The following is a 17,917-nucleotide window of genomic DNA, read 5'->3' on the forward strand; positions in this document are numbered from 1 at the left end:
TCTTATTATCCAGATTGCATTTAATCTGTTACTATCCAACCCAGTCTGTCTGTCTGTCAATTCAAGTTTCAGTTCTTTTTTTTTAAGTACATTGCCAAAATAAGTGTAAAATAAAAAACACAAAATGTACCTAAACAGAATGAATGTTATTTTGTTCTATATATGTGTATATATACAAATGAGCAGAAACAATATGGAGTAAAGGCAGAGTAATATCGTGCAAATACGGCATAATGCAAAAAGTTGCTCGAACAGTGCAAAATTTAAGTACTGTTGAAAATAGTTAAGATGCTGTATTAATATGGCAAGCCGTTTTAACATTTAATAGCTAAGCTGGATATGTATCGCAGATATCTGTAATTCATTTCTTCCTATTCAAAAATAACATTTCAGATATCCACAAAGTAATTCTTCCTATACACAATTATCATTTTAGATATCCAAATTGTAATTTTTACTAGGACAAATGACGTCACTTTCCCCATTCATGTGTATGGGGTTTGTCATTACAGATATCCATAATTTAATTGCAGATATCCACAACTCACATTGCAGATATCTACATATGAATTATGGATATCCCTAATTCCATTTAAAGATATCTACATCTGAATTATGGATATTCCTAATTCCATTTAAAGATATCTCCAAATGCCCTTAATTCAAGATATCTGCTTTGTTTTTCGAGATATCTTAAAATGAGTTTTACCTAGCCAGAATTACATTATAGATATCTTGAGTTGGAATTATGAATAGTCAAAATTATGTTGTAGATATCTCTAGCTGGGATTATGGATAGTCATAATTCAGATGTAGATATCTATAATCGGGTTGTGGATATCTTGGAATGGATTTTGATTAGAGATATCTCGAATTGGAGATATCTTTTACCTGCAATCTACCTAGTCAGAACGTAATTGCAGATATCTTGTATTGGAGTTTTGACAAGGCGAAATGACATTGCAGATATCTGTAAAAGTGGGAGGCGGGAGCAAGTGGGTGGTAGGAGCGGCTTGCCATGTGTATGGCTATAGGGCTTCCTAGTCAATCAATCCAAACCCTTCAAACCAAATCATAATATCAATCAATCAATCAATCAATCAATCATAATATAATTACGACTAGTCAAAATGAAATTATTGATATCTAAAATGTTAATTCCGGATAGTCAAATTTAGCTATTAAATGTTAAAACGGCTTGCCATAGTATTCACCACGATTCACTATTATATTGTAACATTCATCACCATACAGTCTAGCCAGCTTTGGGGCCTCTATTTTGAATGGTAACACCGGAAATTGCGTGTTTCCGCTGGCTGACTTGACGCAGTGGCTTTAAATGGGAATACCCTGTGTGCTGCGGTGGGAGTCTCCTTTAAAAAATCTTGCCGCGTCACTGGGATGCGGTCGCAGAAGCCGGGCACCTCGCCTACCATCCCCGCTGCTTATATGCCCACCGCCGGTAGGCCTGATTTTCTGCTTTTAATTCCGTGCAGGTTTCCTTTTTTCTGTCGTTTTTCTTTATGCACAATGTCACTGTTCCGTTTGCCTTCAGATGTATGTCAGCCTAATGACTCCTGACAGACGGAGCCGCCCGCGCGTAATGACTTTCAGTGGTAACCTCTCTCATACAGGAATAGCGCTGCGGGGTTAAAATTAGATAGCTTAGTGTGTAAATATGCCCTATTAATAATGTAGCTGCTGAAGGAGACCAGGCGCGCTCTCACATGGCACAATGCGTCGGTGCAGACAACCTGCAGGTTACAGGACATTTAGATTACTGAGCACCAAACCAGCGGCTCTCATCTTATTATTATTACACTGTCAGTGAGCTCACGTTGACGTAAAAGAATTGTATAATGCATTTTATCATGTCCCGTCAGGCCAAGCTCCCCTGGATATTATAATAAAATGCACATAATCAATGTGTAATTGATATTTTTAGGCGTACAATTTAAAATCTAACATTGTAAAATGCATATTAAGATATTTTACTTGACTTAAAGTAGAAAAACTATACACTCTTAGAAATAAAGGTGCTAACTAGAACCATATAGGGTTCTTTGGCTTGTACCCCATAGGACAGGATCTTTGGGTCTTGTTCTCTAAAGGTTCCACTCAAAACCCTTTCAGAGAATTCTACCTAGAACCCAGCATAAAGGGTTATGCCTAGAACCATCTGTGTACATTTTCACCTGGAACCCCCTACAGAGAACCCATCTATGGAGCAATAGTTGCCCCCAGCACCCTGGTCTATACAGAAACTTTCCACCTTCCAGTGGTGCTAATAAGAACCCACTCAGGGGGTACTACTGAGAACATTTTGATTTTCCAAGGGTTTCATCTAGGAGAAACCCAGAGTGTTATATGGAGAACTTTTTTATTTTCCAGGTTTTCATCTAGAATTTATTTTATTTTCTAAGAGTTTCACCTGGAACCCACCCAGGTGGTTCTGCTGAGAACCTCTTTGTATCTGTAGTTTATTATTTTTATTTTACCTGTTTTTAACCAGTGAAAGATATCTTCAGGGCTTTTGACAGTCTTTGAAGAACTCTTTCTTTCAAAAAGCGTTCTTTATATGAGAAGGGTTCTTAATGGAAACACTAGTCTTACAAAGCACAACTGACAAAAAAAGGGTTCTTCAGAAGCAAATGGTTCCAGGTGGAACCTCAGCCCCTCAGGATGAATCCCTTTGGAACCCTTATTTCTAAGATAATTGTCTAAAAATACGAAGTCCTGAATTCAAAATGTTATTTATGTAAAAGTATGCAAGTATTATCAGCAAAATGTACTCATAGTGCCATAAGTAGAAGTACTCATTATGCAGATTGGCTCATTTGTGTGTTTCATTGTTGGAAAATATTATATTATTCTGTTTTACGATACATGTAAGAGCATTTTAATGTTGTATGTCAATGTGGAGCTAATTCTAGGTGCTTAGCGTACTGTTTGGTAGATGAGCAGTAGATCATATCATAAAATATTGTTTTTAAATGTAAGAAGTAAGTAGTAACTATCAGTGTAAAATAAATGTTTTCGTAAGTGTGCCAAAATAGTACTGAGCTAAACTCTTCATAATAAGAAAGGATAATTACTAGCAATTGATTGTGTGGGTTATTTTTATTATTTAGCACCAAGTTTCATTCTAAATTAGATTATTAATATTAAAGTATAAACTCAGTGCCCTCTGCCCTCTCACAGTGGCAGGCCTGTCTGGATCTAATCAGTCTGCATACACACATACAAGCTGCCAGTTAAATACTGGGCACGGCTGTCCTGGCACATGACCTTCTTAAATCATAATCTTAAACTTGGCAGGGCATGTCGTGCATGCTCCTTCTCTATTAATATTACACTTCTTTGTATTACTCTGAATATATGTGTAAATATATGCAGTATTGTTAGACAAAACTGGTTTGTTAGATCATTGTGGACTAAATAGAGACACAATAATCCCTTAGAAATAAAAGTGCATCGACATCAGACTACTCATTATACCACATATGATCATACCATTTTACTATTAATAATTCTGATTACTGATGTTTGAATAACATTTAAATGTAGGTGAACGAGGTGGAGTTCATTTTACCTACGTTATATACTGTTAGATGCTTAGTCTTATTTTATAGGTCAGTCATGCGTTTTTTAATGTGAAAACTTGTAGTTAAATCAATGTAGTGGAAAAAGAAAGAGCTGTGTTTCCGTGCCGTGTAAGTACAACAAAACTAGTTGTTGTAATTGTATAATATTTTTAGTAGACATACTTTTTTCATCTCTCTACTGCTAGTTGCTAACTCATGTTTGCTCCACTTATGGTAAAGGTATGTAGGAACTCTCTCCTCTCAAGTTACAGCATGCCAGCGACAGTGAAAGAAGCCCTGTGCTAGAAATATATCGTCTCCGTAAATATGGAATTGGCTCTGCGCCGAGATCTGGAATGTAGAAATAAATGTCTGAGAGATTTTTTTTCCCACAGTCCTAAAGGAATGAAGAAATGTCTGTTTGGAAAGCTGAGATGAGATTAGGGAGCACTTGACAGACTATGACTCGGTTGCTCCAGCAAAGATTTATTTAGTCTAATCATAACAGAAGTTTAGCACAACTAGGTTCACAATAAGCAAGTACTTAATGCTTACTCAAATTTAAATAAATAATGAATAAAGTTGAATAAAATAAATTCTGGTCCTTTAGGGAGCTAGTAAGTATAAACAGCAGGGGACTGTTGATTTTTGGCTGCTGTGTATTCCTTTATATGTCACATTATTTGCTAGCTAGCTAAAAAGTCAACAAAATGTTATACTGATTGCTAGCTTTCAAAAATGTTAAAACAGTATATTGTTTTCTAACAATAAAAAGGTAAACAAAACATTATGTTGTTTGCTCGCTAGCTAAAATGTTAGTTGGCATATGAACCTCTAATTTCTCCCCCTTTGAGAAAAACTTGTTGGCTGAGTTAATGGAGTAACATCACCAAATAACTGAAGGTTAAAAACAGACAACCGCAAAGTAAAGAGAAATGGTTTCAAAAGATAAACCTCTTCAAGTATTTAAAGTTAATACTGGATCACATTTTTAATTGGAGTTTAAAAGTTTTGGTGCAACAGAATAAAATTGAATCTATTTTTAGAGTAAAAACTAAACTGAGTTTTAAAGATAGGTTTACTTTAAAGGGATACTCACCAAAATCCCACAATAACACAAACTAACTAACAGTTTGAGGCAGCGATAGATCAACAACTCCTGTGTTCTGTGAGGTAAAATGAATGATTTCATCCATGGACTTCGGTTGATTTGGAGAGAGCAATATTTGGCTTATATTACAGTGTTTTCCTGATGGAAAAGTCTGAAAACAGATATTGTTTTTTTTATTTGGGTGGACCTTTTTTCAAGTGGCTAAAATACCTTTTGTTGATGACCCCGTCCACAGCAGTATGTTACTTGGGTTCCTATATTGGTAAAGTTTTGTGCAACATAAGGTTAAGCCATGATTTTATCATGTTTCACATGATTGCATATCAGAGACTGAAGTGCTGATTTAAACAAAAACAGTTTGTTATTTCCTGACAATGAACATGGGTCACTTCAAGGTTGTTTTCTTTCCCTGTGTGTGATAAACATCCTGTTTATGTGTTGTTTACTTTAAACTCTGTCCCCTTCCTTTCCTCTTGTAAACACGTGTTTCCCCTACAGCTTATAACCTAATTAAGAGTATTTATACATTTTGAAGTTTTCCTCAGTCCTGTGTGGTTTGGTGCTGCAGTCTAATTGAACCCTCGACAAAGTGTGATGTCAAGCTGGCATCCTGCCGACAATGTTTTATTTTCAGAGAAGGCTGCAATAAAATGGTGCACTCTTAGAAATAAGAGTTCCAAAAGGGTTTTTTTTTTCTGAAGGGCTGAGGTTCTACCAAGAACCATTTGCTTCTGATGAAGGGGTTCATCAAGGGTTCTTTGAAAGACTAATGGTTGCATTAAGAACCCTTTTCATCCAGGGAACCCTTTTTGGAAGAAAGAGTTCTTTAGAGATTGTTGAAAACCTTGAAGAACTCTTTTGTCAAAGGTTCTTCATACCATAATATAAGAGGGTTCTCAGTAGAACCCCATGGGTGTTTTCTAGATAGAAAAATTTGTTATTAATGACTTGCCTGGTTAAATAAATGTAAAATAAATAAATAATAATAATTATAATAATAAACCCCTGGAATATAAAAAGGTTCCCTGTTTAACCCCCTGGGTGGGTTCTCATTAGCACCTTTAGAAAGTGGAGCAGTTTTAAATAAATCCTCTAAAGAGGGTTCTGGGAGAACCATTACACCTCTCATAGGGGGTTCTGGAAGGAACCTTTCACAGATGGTTCTAGGTATCACCATTTATGTTGGGTTCTCGGCAGAAACTCTGAAAGGATTCTGTTGTTGTTTCTGCTGTTTTACAATGAGGACAGACTGAAGAATCCTTTATGGTTCTAGTTAGAACTTGTATTTCTCAGAGTGTAGACTTCTCCTCAGAGGCTGATGTCCTTGACAAAGAAAAAAAAAACGTACTGACAGTTTTTCTCCTTTTCTCAGAGAGGGACCACTCATCACTTCCTCCACACACCAAAGATGACAGCTCCACCAAACCTGACACAAGCGGCGTCGCAGCAACAGCGCTTCTTGGTGTTGTTCGACTTTGACGAGACCATCATCAATGAGAGCAGCGATGATGCTGTGGTGCGCGCTCTGCCGGGCCAGCGGCTTCCCGACTGGCTGAAGAACAGCTACAGGGAGGGGCACTACAACGAGCACATGCAGAAGGTCTTGGTTTATATGTCGGAGCAGGGCGTGTCCAAGGACTCCATCCGATCAGCGGTGGAGAAGATTCCACCTACACCCGGCCTCATGAACCTCTTCCAGTATCTGCAGAGCCACCAGCAGGACTTTGAGCTGGCGGTGGTCTCTGACGCCAACATGTACTTCATCGAGACATGGCTGGAGCGTGCCGGAGTGCGTCACCTTTTCCGCAAGATTTTCACAAACCCGGCCAGTTTTGATGCGACCGGCCAGCTCGTGCTGCTCCCTTTCCACTCCCACTCGTGCTCCTGTTGTCCTGACAACATGTGCAAGCAGGTGATCCTTCGAGAGTATCTGGCGGGCCGTCAAAAGGAGCGTGGTGGTGTTCCCTTCCAGAGGGTGTTCTATATCGGAGATGGGGCTAATGATATCTGCCCCTCCCTGGCTCTGGGGCCGCGGGACACAGCCTTCCCCAGGAGGGACTTCCCCATGCACAGGCTGCTGCAGGCCCAGGCTGGCAAGTTCAAGGCTAACATAGTTCCGTGGGTCAGTGGCGAGGACATAGTGGACTGTCTGAAGAAAATAATGGAGGAGAGATGAGATCAGTGTTTGTTTGTATGTGTGTGAGTGTGTTTGTAAAAGAGAGGGGAAAATATAGCAAAAGTGCACCTACCCCTGTCCTGCTGAGCAGCAGGATATGCATGATTTTACCCCAGTCACACTTGAACCAACCTGAATCTCTTCAGTTCACTTGCTTTAAAGGGATTGTTTTTGGAAATTCACTTATTTGCCTTCTAAGATGACCAATTTTCCCCAGAGACTAGGAACCTTTGGGTGAACTCGGTGTGTTTCCACTGCAGGAACCAAGGTCTAAATTAAGTTTAGGAGACATGAATTTACTCCCCAAAGAATCCTTGCTTGAGGGATGGTACTTTCAGAAATTTTCACTACAAGCATCACTTTCGCAGCGGTGCTTGAAGTGCTGAACATATCTGAGTGGTTGAGTCCTCGCTGCATGTTATGTCTGCGCCCATTTCCAAAAATCTGTGGCCACAAACTGCTGTGTTTTTTGTTGATTGCACTTGAATGCTTCAACATGGATTTACAGAAGAAAGCATGTGAACAATCAATTATGCCTGACCATCACTTTATATGGCATCGTCATTGTTTTACAGTCACACGCAAAAATGATGTGTAATGATGTATCACTTTCATACATCAGCGGACTAATTTTTCCTAATCTTTGTGGGTCTTTTGACCATTGTGGAAATGAAGAGAACAAAAGCTGACTTGAGGAGGTCTGGTCTGATACACAAACCACCATAAAATGTCCTTAATCACTGTTTTTACAGTGATTACAAATTAAACAAATTAGATTAATTTGTGAGTTTTCACAGCACTGAACAGCAGATCTTTTGCCTTTTGACAGAACCAGGCTGTTTTGCCCCTTGTTAACAGTCTTAATGCTAAGCTAAGCTAAACCAGCAGCCTATTAACCATAAAGACAAGAGAGTGGTTTCAGTCTTATCTCTGTGCAAGAAAGCAAATAAGTGCATTTCCCAAACTATTGGACTATTCCTTTAATGCTATCCTGGTATTAGCAGTATTATCACTTCCATTGGAATGCAAATAAACAAGCTGACTGACCAAGATCAAAATGATCAATAATGGAGATATGCAGTATTGATGATGATGCGCTAAGTTCTTGTTGATCAAAATGGCGAAGATCTTGACCAAAGTTGTGTCTGGTGTTTCTCTTCAGTGAACTAAATCCAGTACAGCCAGCTCTTTTAACACACCATCCCTTTCAATTAGAATGTAATTTGTTTTACATTTGAATATCTCAGTGCATCTGACAATTTCATGAGATCTTAGCTGTGAAATTGTGTCACAGGTACCGTAAGAATGTTGAGAATTTAATCATGAAGAGCAACAACTTAATACTGTTTCATTCTTTGGGGTCTCCGCGTTGACAGGGTTCTTTTTAAAACACTTAACATTGCATTCGAGTCCTCGACGATGGACACATAAGGATCAGCTGTTATAGCACTACCTGGAACAAAAGACCACACATGTCGTATCAGGCAGACACAAAGAACAGGGATGAGGTGACAGTACCTGCGCTCTCTGCACGACTCAGTACTGATACCTAATCTAGGGCTTGATTATACAACGGTAATCTACACCAGCATGAGATCCAAAGGGAACGCTGCAGCCATACGCCTACACTTTGGCCCACCATTATACCCTGTGACTACGAAACAATGAAAGAAAATGTAATGCAAAGTACCAGCTGAATATTTAAAATTCTATGTGCATAGCCTTTAGCACTCCCTGTACTTGTAACCTATTTAAACTCCCAGTGAATGTTCGTATTTAGGTTAAGGAGGACTTATTTTATCTGAAAAGTCCAGTACCTTTGTTATGTCAGAATGTATTCCCAGTAAACTATAGTGTTGTGAGCGAATGATGATGAGGGTTTCAGCCTCTTCAGTATATTTACATTACTAACTCAACATGTAACCTCATTTTGCCTCACTGAATTCATGACAGGGACTAGAAAATATGTTTAGAAACATCGGTAAGGGGCACTTGTATTCATGGAGATGTTTACACAGGCATTAATATTCTGTTTAAGTTCAGGAAATTGATCCTTCCTAAGTCCCGCCCCCGTTTACTCTGTGGTCCAACAGCTAATTAAGTTTGGTATCCAGCAGCACCTCGCTCAACTTTCTCCTTTCCTGTTTTCTGTGTTGATGTGTGCTTGGCTCGTCTATATCGGAAAGAAAACCAAATTTTAAGATGGTTAAAAGATGTTGTCAGGGGACTTGAAAAACAACATATTTAGTCCTACAGAGTGAACTAGGAACTAGCTAGTTTGCTAGTGTTTTTTAACATGATCTGACTTTGTATGTGACACTTAATGTTTCCCAGGAACAAACTACATTAGTCATTAGTTAGCTAGTTAGCTCAAGTTTTGCTCTGTAGTAAAACTCTAGATAACTATCTGGCTAATCTACATCATTAGCTACAGTAGTGAGTTACATCTGACAGCTAATTTTAGTAAAACACTATCTGACTAGCTAGCTAATCTACATCAGTAGCTATATGGTATCCTGCTAATATTAACTTAAGTTGTCACTATTGCATTTTTCAACATAATCATCATGATCATTAATATTTTAGTTTCCTTTTCAACCTAGACAAGCCCAGCACACAGCATATTGTCTAAGTACATGAAAAGGGAAAGGAGGAAGTTAAAAAAGGGTGGGACTTAGAGAGGGTTGACTTGTTTGGTCTTGTAAATGAAAACTTTTTGTTTTTCCATCCAATAAGCTAAATTCTGATACTAATGAGGCATGTATACTCTACATTTGTTGACTTTTGCAGTTTCCATGTTAGTATGCACACATGTTAACACACACTAATATTATCCACCACACACCCACATATATGATAATATGAATAACTGAGTGTATATTTGCATTCATTTTGTATTTTAAATATTTCAAACAAGTCATACGTATCATATACTGTACATCTCATTCAAGCCATTTACAATAAGAACGTTTTGGTGCTGATGAAAAACAGTAAAATTGATAAGTAATAATAAGTTTGTTAATTGATGTAATACTTCTAGCCTTAAAAAAAACAACTTGATGCTGTAGAAGTGCTGGAAATTTCCTTTAACCAGTGTTTTAGTTTCTCAGGGAGCAGAGAAGAAAGTGTTAATCAGCAAACATAATAATATGTTTATTTTAAAATTTGCTGCTTGAAGAACAAAATGTTTATCTGTGATTACAAAAACATGCTTGTTAGACATAATCAATGCAGCTGGAGTTTGATCCTGAAATACTTTGAGAGCAAAAGCTAATCCATGAATACTTTGTGATTAGGAGACTAAAGTTCTGTGAGTTTTACTCCTTCTTATGGTAAAAGTAGGGGTATTTTAATTTGCTTTAGCCGTCTGTGTATCTGGGAAACTTCCATGGAGTTTTGTGCAATAATTAAATGCTGTACTCTTGATATGATGTAAAAGAGGTTTAAGGTTTAACAGAAAGGAAAAACTTGACATTTGACATTTTCAGGGATGTGAATCGACCCCAGATCAACAAACTTAAGTGTTTTTAATGAAATTTTAAAATGGTGTTATTACTTAACAACAACCAAATAAAATGTGTTGTTAGTACTCTTCTCGACTAATATGCTACTTTCTTTTCTTTGTTTTTTTCTTCTTTTTTTTTTTTTTGTGGTTTGATGTAACTTGGGTGTGTGTGTGTTTTTAATCAGAAATCCAGTAATGTGTGTAATGCATTAGTGTAACAGGAATATAAAGCCATTATCTAATTAATCTGTTTCTGTTGTGTGTTTCCCAGCTGTGACAGTCAATCAGTTAGGATCATCATAATTTATCACCTGATTTTGTAGCATCATATTGATGAAATTACACCTCAAGGTCCATTTAGTACGATCAGTTGTTTTGAATCAAGCGTTGACACCTTGTATGTCCAAAACTTTTTGGGAAATGTGTTTTTAAACTAACTGAATGATGCTTAGTCAAATCTAATAGCTCTTTTCTAATACTTTTTAACTGTAAATATTTGTAAAACCAACAGACTGGTATAAAGGGTGACCAATGGCATTGATTTATGTAAAGAAAATAAATATATGGACATATTTTATTTTTTATAGTCTCAGTAGAAAGGACTATTCACATGCATGTGTTAATATCACTGGTTGTAATTTTATGTTTCGAGAGAGACAAAGTCAAGCCGATGTCGAAGAAATTATAAGAGAATGGTAGGAGTGATTTAGGGGAAGAGACAAGGAGAAGAAGAAGCCTCACATGATGCAACGTGTCCTCTCAAAGTAGGTGACATGTTGATTTAGCAACAGAGGCAGAAGCAGACAAAGAGGAGGACAGAAGAGACCCGGAGTGCGAGGAGTCATCCAAACCACTTTCTCAACTTGCAGGGTATCAGAGGACAAAGGACAAAGTGAAGCCAGAAGGGCAGGATTAGAGGAGAGAGGAGGAGAGCGCAGACAGAAGGGTGGAGGTCAGGGGAAACTAAGAGACTCAGCAGTGTGGAGGGAAGAGAAGAGAGATGGACAGAAGCACTGAGCTGTGATGATATGAGACGACGTTAGAGATGAGATGAACGAACATGTGGACCTTCAGGATGATGACCTACAGTGGATGCAGGGGGCTGAAGCACTGGGGGGGCATGTAGCTACATTAAAGGGTAACATTGTACACATCAAATACTCTCCATGGGTCTTGGGGGAGGTCGGATGAATTGCTCAAATCAAGTGATGTCAGTTGAGACTGAAAGTCTGAAAATGAAAAACATCTGTTGGTGTGATTACCAGACCTCTGTAGCCCACTCCTCACGTCTGCTTTAGGGATAGCAGCTTGAGGCTAGTGGAGCCAGTCGAGATGTATTGTGGGTAATGTAGGCTGAACAAAGACAGATAATGAAAACACACAGAGAGTCTCTGTGGAAGGAGGGAATAATTTTTCTGAGTCTATGCATTGTTTTTTTGGGGGGGGGTGAACATATTATTTACATCCTTGAGTGCTATAGTTACTGTTACCAACAATTTTCATCAAAACTTTGTATGTCTTGTTTGTATCTTTTAATGTTAATGTTACATGAACCTGGGAAAATCTGCCTTTTGGCTAAATCTATAACATTTTCATCTTGATGATGCTGTTATGAGGATCTTTTCATGAGAAAATTAACTTTGAAACAATTCAGCACTGCATTATAATAAAATAAATTCAAGAAAAAAAGTCAAATGTAATATTTTTTAGCTCCTTAGGTTTCTAAAAAGCTTATGAAATGAACTGCCGATAACCTGTGTCAAGGGTTTGTAAGTAGAGCTTGCTTTGTTTCAACAGGCAAAAGGTCAAAAAGGTTAGGAATTCCTGGTTTAAAGCAGTGCAGTACTTGACCAGAAGATGGCGCCATCTCTACATATCTCTACAAAAGCTGCTAAATAGTGTCCTGTATAGCATTAGACTGTTGTCACTTACAATACACCAGGGTAACAGGGGCTTGTGTTGCACTGGATTAATGAAAGAACCATGTGACAACAACAGATGAAGCTTCCTTCGGCGTAAACAGTGGTGCTGATGTGAGTTCATGCAGCGACTCTCAGAGAGCATGACAGCAGAGGCTCAGGGCTGTGGTGGTGGTGACAGAGATGACATGTGGTGTTTGTGCATTCTCCATGTCATCACATGAGTTTGAGATGCTGCTGAGGTCAGCCAAGTAATCTGTCGATTCAGCTCTCTCATGTTAAATTTGGTCTATTTTGTGTCCATTTCGCCTGCCGTAACCTTGTTTTTTCTGCATTTAACCCCTATATTATCTCCTCCTCCTCCTCCTCCCCTGCACTGCCCTCCTTCTTCTTTGTCTCTACTTTGACTTCTGTCAGATCAGATAAAGACATTCCATGTGTCTATCTTTGTCGCTCCAACATTGTTCTCTCTCCAATCTGGTTGCTTCTCTCTGATTTATTCTGTCACTTTGTCCCACAGGCTGATTTCTTGTCATTGTTGTTGTCTACCATCATATTTTATGTTGTCAGTCCAGGACCTCTAATGGTAACGTCACCAGCAAAAAACTGACTGTGTGAAACACTTGTAGCCCTCACTTACTTTGCTTTGCTTACTTATATGCTACCCTCTTTTTCCGGTTCTCTACTTGCAGAAGGTAGTGTGACATATATCCATATTACAAGCTGCACGTCTTGTTACTTGATTTCAATGCTATACTAACATTACCTTCACATACAAACTTTTGATTTTTCATCCTTCAGTTAGTTACTTAATTTTTCACAGTTAGCTTTGTCCGTATTGTTATTGTTCATTTGGATAAGCTGTTTTTGAGCATTTTGATCATCACCTCGGTGTCTTCGATAACTGGTAATAATATTAGCTACCAAGAACGCATCGTCACCTTCATTCAGACTCATCAGAAACAACATAAAACTCACTTAAACGTCTTCGTTCATCTTTCCACTGGTCCAACCATCACCAACTCTGGTTTGGTCGAAATAAACCCTTAATTCACCACATTAGATGTGAAAATATTCTGGCCGCACTCGCCATTTTTCCCTGCTGCTTCTTGGATATTTGCCCTCCCTCTCGCTCTTCTCCTGGTGATATTTTTATTTACATTTTGTACAATGAATTAGGAGGTTATATTGAACAAACAAGATGTTTTTGGTAAATTTTGTCGTGTTTCTGTCGAGTTTGAATGAGGATGACAATGATGATTTTTGAGTTTTCTGTTTTTTTGGGGGTTTTTTTTACAGCTGGGCTTTTGTCAGCTGGGCTGTTGGTCTGCTCATGAAGTCTTTTCCTTTTCAAAATGAGCCCATTTTTGTAAGTTAGTGCTAGTTAGCTGTGAGCTGGCTAAATTTCAGGAGCAGAGCAGCTTCGTGGCAGGCAGCAGGTGGCAGTCCAAGCCAAGCTTATAATGCGATGAATGATAAATTGACTGGCATTCAGAAAGATCAAAACAGCAAAGAAGTTTTTAATATATTATATTAATAATATTAATATATATATTATGTATTATCAGAAATTATATTTTAGAATAATTCACATAATGATAATTTGATATTTTATTTTTATTTTATTGTCATATTCATTCAAACTCAACAGAAGCAAAATAAATCTCACCCAAAAAGTCCTGAGTCTTTCAACTCTTGTTTGGTTGAAAAAAAAAAAACTGTGATAAGATGTGAAAATATTGCAGAGAGAGGGAAGTCGAACATCACATGAAATGCAGTGGGAAGAAATGGCAGGTGGAGCCAGAATATTTTCACAGATAACACAGTGAATTAAGGGTTTATTTCAACCAGTCCAAAGCTGGTGATTGTTATGGCAGTGGAATGAAATGCTAAGATGTTTTTGGTGAGTTTCATTTTGTTCCTGATGAGTTTGAATTAAGATGAGAATACTAGCTAGCTAGCTATATTTGCTAATGGTTATCTAAGACACCGAAGTGATTATCAAAATTATGAAAAATCGCTATATACAAAACAAATGGTAAATACAATCAACAACATGTACCAAGATAACTGTGAACAATGAAGTAACACAATTAAGGATGAAAAATCATGGGTAATAGGCAAAGGCAATATTACTGTAGTGTTGACAGGAAGTAAACAAAGGTGCGGCTTGTAAACAGAACATACGTCACACTGTTCAATATGATTCAGCCATCACTCTCAGGAAAATCTCTTTGTTAGCTCTGGACTTTTTGCATCTCTCAGCTCAATTGATCCTCCCAGAATTGATCCTTCAATTTAGGCGATATTGAGGCTGACATTGTTAGGGGAAAGAAGACATGCCATGTCTATTATGATTAAATTGGCAAAAGATAACTTGCTGTCCAGCCCAATTTTCAACGACCTCCAGAGGTAAGTGAATGGATAGAAAACCCAATTAACATCAATTTGTGGAGAATGATGATTCAGCCTTTCCCCTCACCACTAACGGAAGACCCTCAACTGTTAAAATGCCTTCAATTGGCAGGGCTATCCTATGATTGCTTTTATTGATACCCTCATTGATTTTTCTCCATTCTATTATTCCTTCCGAGGTGAAGGATAACTCAGTTAAGGGACTCGAGCCTTGTGAGGTCGCTCTGAATTAGGATGTGGACTTCCTCTGCCAAAACGCTATCAGGCTGATTAGGGGTGTAAGTGTTTCCACTGCTCTGTGTTTGATTCTTCTGCTGATAGTTTAAGAATACAATGCCAGCCAAAAGTCAAGCTAATGGCGTCTTTGAGTCGTGAAACAGTCCGTGGAGATGCACCGGAGTGTGGGCTGCCTGAGCTGACATTTGTCTACGTCCTTGAGATGAGCGGTAAAGATAAAACCTAAACGATTCCTTCTCTTGTAGGTCATCAACCACAGAAAAAGTACAGTGTTTGAATTGTTTTGGCATGTCCTTGAGGATATTAAATACCTAAAGATCAGCCTCATCGCACCGTGAGAAGCTTCCATGAATTCATGAGTTATCTGCTGAGGCTGTGGCAGTTGAGGAAAACTGAACAGAGGTCATGCAGTGTGTTGAAGACAACTGTTACGGCCAAAAAGTTTTTTGGCAAAGGGAGAATATGATGTTATTAAGGGAGTATTCCAGCAATTAGTTACGCACATAAAGTAAAGGGAGGTTACGATATCCTGACTTTTAGTCTTCTGACTTTGTGTCATTTCCTCTGATGTCTTCCAGTTGCTATTGCTGGCTATAAATAAATACTAGGTCTGTCCCTGTCTAAGATTTTTTTTTCAGGAGAATCAGATTTGGCCATCCAATACAACTATTTGTTAATTTGTCATTTTTCTTTACAGTACATCACACTTCCTTTATCAACCTACATTAGTGTGTTTTACCTGTAAGACTTCATCATCTGTGATGTGAAAACATCTGATTTTCGCACAGAGAGTAGAAGCATCCTCCTTAAGTTCAGTTATATAATCAGCAGCAGCAGCGGTCCTGTGTCGCCTGCCCTGTACGCTCTGCCAGGGTGCTCCGGTAAAGTGGCTGACAGTGCATCACCTGCGCTTTTCTTGTCCACCTCCATCACAGTTAGCTTTGTGGTTTGTGGTGATTTAGAGACTTGGTTTATGAAGTTTACGTCCTGCAATGTTGTTGCATAGCTCTATGTAGAATGACGCCTCTAAAAAACAAGAGTTGAAACTTGTTAACTAACGACTTCTGTCACTTTCTCTCACCAATAACCGACCAGTGAGATCATAAATCTATGCAACAATCCAATACCATGTACTTTACTAGCCCCAAAATGGGACCCTACCACCAGGAGTGGATGGTTAAAATGGTATAGAAAGTACACCGGTATGAATTTGCCCTTCGATAAGAACTTTGTCTGTACTGGTATATGGCGCTGACAAGTAGAGCCCTCACTTTGCCTGACAAAAAAAGAGTCAATGACACAAAAAAGCAGAAAAGATATTCTGGATGGTTTTGTATTTTTTCCCCTATATATTATTCCACTTTTGTGCATTAAATATTCTTAAAATACCTCTTCTTCATGGGAATAAGGCCATATTTCCCAACCCTACCTGCTACTTCCCAGCAGGCATTCATGTATGTGTTTGTTCATGTTTTACAAAGGGTTTAAATTGTGCCAGACCATGCAACAATGCACCTCATATGACATCCATACAGGACCAGGACAGACAGGACATACCAATCTGATATCAATGCATTATATAAAAAAAAACAACAACACATAACTACAGAACATAATGATCATTTGTATGGATATGACATGATTCCTGTCATATGGCCTGGCTCAGGTAAAAAAAAAAAAAAAAACGGCGTACAGCACGCTGCTGTAAGTAAGAGGGGTCTCATTTCGGGGCTAAAATAATACAACATGTGATACTGGTTTGGTGCATATAGACTCCTGTACCTGGAGACATTTCCAATATTGGAGCAAGCCTACTGTTAACTGTCCACATCTTTTTAACTTCACATCCCCAGTTTGTGCATATCATTCATATTATCAGGGTCATTTTCTAGCACCACAAATATGGATGACATCATACAGCTGTTTTTACAGGGTGAGTAGTATCCTCCATGACGAGTAAACTGACCTTTATGTGTAAAATTCATGAAGTGTCCCTTTAAGGCAGCTACTTGAGGACTTGGTAGTAGAAGGTAAAAAGGCTCCTGACGAGAACAAACTTTACGGGTCCTCGATTTGTATCCAAAGCCTGATGGAAGAAGATGAAACAAACTGTCGGTGTCTGTTCAGTCTCAGACTCGGTCTAAAGACAACAGTGTGGTAAATATATGTGTTGTCTTTGCCCTGCTCATAAAGCCTTGACTCATGACCAATGCTTTCTACAGTTTATGCAGCCAGAAAGAACAGGGGGAGACCAGAAACACTGCAATGAAACATAGCAATCTCTTCAAAAAGAGGCATCACCATGATTAACAACACATTTTTGACATGCCCTGCTGCACTAACTGTATCACAAACATCACTGGACATTGTTGATAAAGCAGCACCCGTCTGCCCTTGATAAATCTGCCATTAAAGGACTAATAAGTCATTTGTCCCCAGATAATCTTCTAAATATCTTTGAAGACAGAAAGATGGGGATTAAGGAAATAAGTTTTAACTGTTGAAAATATGTGGCTATAGAAAAATGAACTGTGCTAGCAATGTTTTTGCACAGTACTAGTAGAACTGGTATTTCCCACATGGTTCAGACTTCTTTGGTATTCAACTGAAGATACAAAAGGTGACGTATGTAGTCAGGGATACAGTGACAAAGAACTGTGGGTGTGCCGGAGACCGGAGGTCATTGTTTCATCATGACAACAGGGGAGACCAGGCGCGATTGTAACTTTTTTTTGACATTTTCCTTCATAAATCACACACCAGGCCTATGAATGCCTTGATACAGGAACCACAGGTGCATTAATTAATAATAAAATTGATATATTTTCACTGATAAGGACAACGCTACAATGTTGAATTTAATCCAAGAAGCACTCCTAAGTGGGGGTAACCGACTCTTCCTTAGTCCTGCCCCTTTTCACTCTGTGGTCTAATGACAGTAGAGTAAACTTTGAACATTAGTTAAATTTC

The 17,917-nt window shown here is 38.4% G+C and overlaps 1 protein-coding gene across 1 annotated transcript; it reads left to right on the top strand.

The window, feature by feature from the left end:
• The first annotated feature begins 1,346 nt into the window (after positions 1-1,346).
• LOC146312055 (putative phosphatase phospho1) lies at positions 1,347-7,053 on the top strand. The gene is made up of 2 exons (XM_084741572.1): positions 1,347-1,462; positions 6,068-7,053. The coding sequence occupies exon 2, from the start codon at positions 6,104-6,106 to the stop codon at positions 6,869-6,871; it is 768 nt and encodes a 255-aa protein (XP_084597698.1). The 5' UTR covers positions 1,347-1,462; positions 6,068-6,103; the 3' UTR covers positions 6,872-7,053.
• Positions 7,054-17,917: the final 10,864 nt, after the last annotated feature.

This window comes from Lutjanus erythropterus, chromosome 17 (genome assembly GCF_056507025.1).
Source record: "Lutjanus erythropterus isolate fLutEry1 chromosome 17, fLutEry1.hap2, whole genome shotgun sequence".
NCBI lineage: Eukaryota > Metazoa > Chordata > Actinopteri > Lutjaniformes > Lutjanidae > Lutjanus > Lutjanus erythropterus.

Bases quoted from the DNA above. Each gene is read 5' to 3' on its own strand.
- LOC146312055 (XM_084741572.1), top strand. From the start codon at position 6,104: ATGACAGCTCCACCAAACCTGACACAAGCGGCGTCGCAGCAACAGCGC.